This window comes from Convolutriloba macropyga, unplaced genomic scaffold (genome assembly GCF_964194025.1).
Source record: "Convolutriloba macropyga unplaced genomic scaffold, txConMacr16.3 SCAFFOLD_5074, whole genome shotgun sequence".
Classification (NCBI taxonomy): domain Eukaryota; kingdom Metazoa; phylum Xenacoelomorpha; order Acoela; family Convolutidae; genus Convolutriloba; species Convolutriloba macropyga.
The window spans coordinates 1-5,743 of NW_027453002.1; the positions used below are offsets into that span (position 1 = coordinate 1).

Consider the following 5,743-nt stretch of genomic DNA (forward strand, 5'->3'; position numbering starts at 1 on the left):
AACCGAACTAAACCCGAAAACCCCTAATCCTCTAAACCCTAAAAACCCTAAAAGGATGCGCGAGCTCGTCCCACTGCCGCCCCACCGACCCCGCCGGGGTTCGAACCTGCGCTGCACCTCCACCCCGGTTGCGAGGCGAGCGCTTTAGCGTGCATAGCGTCACGCACCATGCCGTGCAGCAGTATTCTATTCATTATAAATCGGAGACATAGTGCGAATCACAAATCTGACGCTGGGTGCAAATAATTATGGAACCACTGGGTGCAACTAACATTTTCCAATATAATAATAATAATAATAATAATAATAATAATAATAATAATACGACTTAGTTAGGCCATTGTGAGTTGGCTGTTTGGTTTAGTAACCCCCCCTTTTCCTGAGGCCCCCCCCTTCGAAACATTATCTTTTCTTATTTACACCGCAAAATGAAAGCACGGGGGGCTTGGGCCAGAGCCAGCCAGAGCCACTGGGGAAAAATAATTTTCGCGCATTCACTCAGAGTTTTTTTTCAAAGTAGGCCCCACCGGAAATAATTTTCATTCCTAGTGTTGAGAAAAATAATTTTGTTTCCCCCCCCCCTCCTTTTTTCTGACGGATCTGAGGTTGCTAAACCAAACAATTAAATCACAATGGCCTTATTATTGTTGCGGACATGTAGGGTAGGTAGGGTACCTACTCTGCTGGCTCGATATATAAAATAGAAGTGAAACGTTGATTATTACATCCATCGGGTCAGCCTTTTGGCCATTCTAGCTCGATAAAAGTAATTTTAAGGGCTGATGCAGAGAGCTCCCTGTTGCAAAGTATCAGTCACCAACCGCTCATCGGCCCAGCCAGGCCCAGGCAACCTATCGCCAAGACAGATGTGCGAGCTAGAGCAGGCCCATCGGTCAGGGGCTTTAATTTAGAGAACCTGCCCAGCTGGGTTGTCCACTGTTAAAGTGCAGTTGACCATCTCATCCTTTGCTCTCTACTTCAGGGCATTGTTAAAAAGTCATGAACTGCAGTGGTTGAATGGTTGTGATGGGATAGGCAGGTGCGTTAGAGTGATGCTGGACGAAATACTTCTTGTAATGCGTTCCTGTTCGTTTCGGTGGTGGTGTGTGTGTGTGTGTGTGGGGTGGGGGGGGGGGGGGGGGTTACAATATGTACCTCGCCCTTTTACTTCAACTCAATCACTTGCTGAATACTTGGAGTGACAGCTGAGTACCTACGGGTGCCAATGGGACTCCGACAGACCACTTGTTGTCCCTCTGCTACTCAGCAATTTGCAGCCATCCATAGCGCTGCTTGTGATCGGGGATGATGTGACGGGGAAAGAGGGAATACATTTCCACATAGAACTCTCTTCCTTCAACATACGACTGCACGACCTTTGGCATCCTCGTCCACGTGGACTGCATGACATTATGAAACCAAGGCATCCGGCTGCGATGCAGAGTGCAGTTGTAGCTCTTTGCTGCGCAAAAGTGTTCTCTGATATGCCACACGTCATACAACCTGCGCCCCCCCCCCCCCCCCCCCCCCGCCAAGGATTTGGCTGGTTCGTACAAATGGAAGCATCGCAGCGCAGAGGCGCGTGCTTGGCCAAGCACAGATGGCCGGGCAACTGCAGAAACTGCAGCGTGTAAATGATTCTAGGGCGCAATGTTTGTTGCGGCGATGCAATTTGTCTGACCACCCCGAATGTCCTTCCTGTCATTTGCGACCGCAACCACGCAGTTTCTTCAAGACAACCACAGTGCAATGGTTTGATAAGGCTAGAAGAAGAAAATCGAATGTAATCTATCGGAATTAAATGGCAACGAGTTGTGACTCTCATTCAGTCGGGATGGCTGCGCAACCAGTAACCGTTGAACCGGATGCGATGGGGCATGGGGAAGGGCCGGACTCATGGTGGAGACGCACGCCCGGGACCTGGATCAACGTGGAAGCATGGATTACTCATTTCCGTTGTCGCATTTGCACAGGTTTCTGGGCGGGATTCCTCCCGCCTGTGGGGCCACTAGCCAGAGGTAGAAGTCAGATCAACAACGTTATCTGTTGCTGCTCTGTCAGTGGGGGCAGGTTGGGGTTCGCTGCTGGCGGCACTCTGTTCAGGCGGCTTTCCATGGAAGTTGCTGACAGCTTTCAGTGCTGCGGAACGCCATGTTGCAGGATCTGAGAGAAGGCTCCATTCCCTGCGGGCAAGGATGTGCACACCACACGCATTGACGGGCACAGCAGCCAATACATGTGTACAATGACTACAGTTCGCATCATGAGTGCTACCGCATATGCAGCAATCATTGCAAGATCGGAATATTTGCGCTGTGTCGAAATTCGGCTGCAGCAATACACAGCAGCATGAGGAGTGATCCATACCCTTCGCGGGCTCGCTTCCACAGCGGCCCCAGGTCTGCCTGGAGGCGCAGGGCCATAGCCCGTCTCTCCGCCTGCTGTGACTGTTTCCTTTCCCCTCCCACGGTCCACGGGAAATCGCTAGAGGTCAGTTGGGCCCACTGTGCGTTGTGGCCTCTGTGCTTGTCCAGGAACTGGTCCACGAGTCCTCGTCGATCCATTCTGCATTCACCAAGCCGCAGGTCAGAGTAAGCAGAGCACAAGGCAATCCTCAAGTAACCACATACGGGTGCGTGATCGGCGGGCCCTTACGTCCGTTTCATGCCGCATGTGCACGAGCCTTCAAACACAATGTAAGCTTTCCCACTCCCTTCTCGGTACCTCCTGTCGAGTTTGAATCCAGGTGGAACCTGAGTTCCAGGCGATTGCTCCTTGAGCACTGCCTCTTTCTCCTTACCGTCTGTGCCATTCTGAGTTGTTGGCACTGAGATTGGAGACTGTCCGGCGGAGTTCGCAGTTTGTGGTCCGTCAATAGAACCAACGCTATCATCGGCTGCCAACCCAACAGGGCCCACAACCTGTTGTAACGGCACTGCAGGAGCAACGGTACAGCTGGTGTTGTCCCTTTCAGGACCAGTGCTGGCAATCACCACCGCCGCGGCCTCTTGCGGTGTGTTCAACTCCTGCATCTCGGGCAGTGGTGTTGAGCTTTGGTCCGTTGCGTCCATCATCGGTGTTCGTTCCAAGCCAACTGTGTTATTGGTGTTGAAACTTGGGACTCGGACGGGAATCCTGAAGGATCACGAAAAACGGAATGTGACACAGTTAGAGCTCCGCTGGCAAGGGCAGAGAAGCCTTGGGAGGCAAACACATCGGCACAGCTTACGGAGGTAGCACCTCCTAGAGCAGCCTGTGTGAGGGACAACATCATCACTGTGGTCCTAGTACCTAGTGTACATGAATCGCAGTATGCAGAGCTAGAGGTATGCAAAGGACTGCACTCTGTAATGTTATCCCCAACTCGCCAGGTAAGCTGATGACGCGCCCTTGGCTTCTCAAGACATGAATAAGGTGGAGAGGCTGTTGCGCTCGTGAGGAGGCCGGCTGCTGGTTTTTCTTTCAGAGTAACCAGTGGTGAAAAGAGGAGGCGGCGGCAGCTGCTGGGTTGCTATCTTTAGCCAAGGTAGCGATAATTCACTAGGTAGCCAGCGCGTCAGAGATACAGAGTCGATCTGAACCAAGTCGTGTATCGGAAATGCACGACTGGCAAGGCACTCTCTTGGCCCTCGGGACTCTAGCGGGAGGCACCCTGCGAGCAAGGATCTCCGTACTCGTACGTGTACGATCTAGTATACCCTAGCAACATCTACAGCGCTCCGCGTACTGGCTAGTATACTAGTTACCGCTACCCTACCAGCCTACCCTCTAGGGTACGCACCTACTTGACGTACCGCAGGCTCCATGTTCAGTGTTTTGGAAAAAAAACTTTTCATTTTGAATTTGAAACAACATACGTAGTACAGTAGGACGGTTTCCTCTGAACACGCTTCTTGGAATCACTGTTGTACACGTACACCGACTGTTGTAAGGTACACACATATACTTCTTGGAATCAATGCATGCTGCTGATGAGAGCTTGCTAGGTGTGGGACACAGTTGCTACATCGCAAAACCTCATCGCGCGATCGGCGTCTTTATGTCTCTGTAAAGCTAGGATTTGTGCATTGGGGCAACGTGAGTGTCATTTGCATGCTCAGCTCTGGATACATCAGGTGTGAAATATGCCAGCAAAGGATGTGCTCGATTTGAAGGGCCGATCTATCTCATTGTGCCTGCAATTGTAGTTCTCCAGAACCAAGGACTGCAGGACGGTAACGGTATTGCACTCTCCTGGGCATTGTTGACGCACATTACTATCCACACACACCGGCACAGCACTTTATTCTTGATGCCAATTATGGGCATGAAATCCACAGCGCACGACGTATTTCAGTCGTCAGGTGGTTTTCGCTGTTTCTCCGTTCCTTGGTGAGACACCGCGCCTTTAATCAGCACATGGCACGTCATCATCTTCCACCCCATCTCTCGGGCCGAGCAGATGTCTCTCAGACGGCTGTACGTAAGCGTTTTGGATGCCTTTGCAGTAGGTCTCCAGGTTGGGGACAGTAACCATCAACCTGAACTCTAGCAGATGTATGAAGGACTTCTCCATCCTATTCATTTCTTGTGTGGAGACGCCACCCACACGGGCATAGTAGGCATTGCTGTACACCCTGTCATCCAACATTTTTGCTGCCACAACAACCCCTGCACATGCATGGAGAGTGCCATGAAATGCCCATATGGGCTTCAGCCACAGCGGTGAGTTATGTAGCGTGTAGATGCTTTGCATGTCGGAACACCATCACAAACAGCTGCAGAAGAGCAATAGCACCTAGCAGTACTGGCTACTTTGGCATGCATGGAACACAAGCGAGAATAGGAAAGACACACAGATCTGGGACGCTCCGGAACTTGCCTGTCAGCAACATTCTGTGAATGTTTAGTTGGTTTGGTGCCAACAGCACACCATATCTCTCGAGAAGACGGTCCATGTATATAATAGCTTGGACAAAGCTTGCCGGAGAGCACTGAGTGTAGTCGTGAAGCCTGACGACGTAGTCCTGAATGCTGGGATGGCATGCCAGACATGTGTCAGCGGCCAGCACAAGGTCACATGTCGAGTTTTCAGATGAGACTTGAACAGCAGGGCAAACTGTGAGAGGAAAAAGTCAGAATAGCTACTAGGGTACCTTATCGGAGGGACACATTTGCCATAGAACGTAAGCAACATGTCTTGTAGCTTCTGTGGAGGTTCCTGTACATGGAAATCAAAGTGTGTGTTATAGCGTGATTCCGCATGATTGATAACAGAGAGCATGACCTTTAGGTCGATAGCACTGATTCGACAGGATTGTCTGCTGGAGCTGATACATCACATTGAGACGACTTGACACACCTACCTTGTGATGGTTGTGAAGGACATTGGTCCAGTCATCTGGCGTGTGCTTAACGACTAGCCCAAAGTCTCTTTGCTCCTCCCCATCCATCAGCTCTCCCCCTACAGTCCTTAAATCCTTTCGATGGCGTCCAGCTACCTTCAAATGCTTAGCTGCATTCACATATGGGGTGCGATCCTTAATACAGCATGAATACCCATATACTTTTGGCAGGCATATGTCAAGAGTGAGAGGTTTGCGCTCTATCGCACCTGGCCTTGGTGGGGTGCAGAAATCTTCATCCGGGGCGTTGCTTGCATCTATACTATAGGCTTGGCCATTCTTCTCATCGCGTTTTTCATCCAAGTCCAGTGCCAGTCTATATGAGCTGTCAGCACTAGGTCGTTCGACCTCTATCGTTC

The 5,743-nt window shown here is 50.9% G+C and overlaps 1 protein-coding gene across 1 annotated transcript; it reads right to left on the bottom strand.

Moving 5' to 3' along the window:
• Window positions 1-1,937: 1,937 nt before the first annotated feature.
• On the bottom strand, window positions 1,938-3,394 carry LOC142357974 (uncharacterized). The gene is made up of 4 exons (XM_075409456.1): window positions 3,345-3,394; window positions 2,656-3,135; window positions 2,368-2,565; window positions 1,938-2,183 (listed from the first exon to the last, which is right to left on the bottom strand). The coding sequence occupies exons 2-4, from the start codon at window positions 3,072-3,074 to the stop codon at window positions 2,009-2,011; spliced, it is 792 nt and encodes a 263-aa protein (XP_075265571.1). The 5' UTR covers window positions 3,075-3,135; window positions 3,345-3,394; the 3' UTR covers window positions 1,938-2,008.
• Between the last annotated feature and the right edge of the window lie 2,349 nt (window positions 3,395-5,743).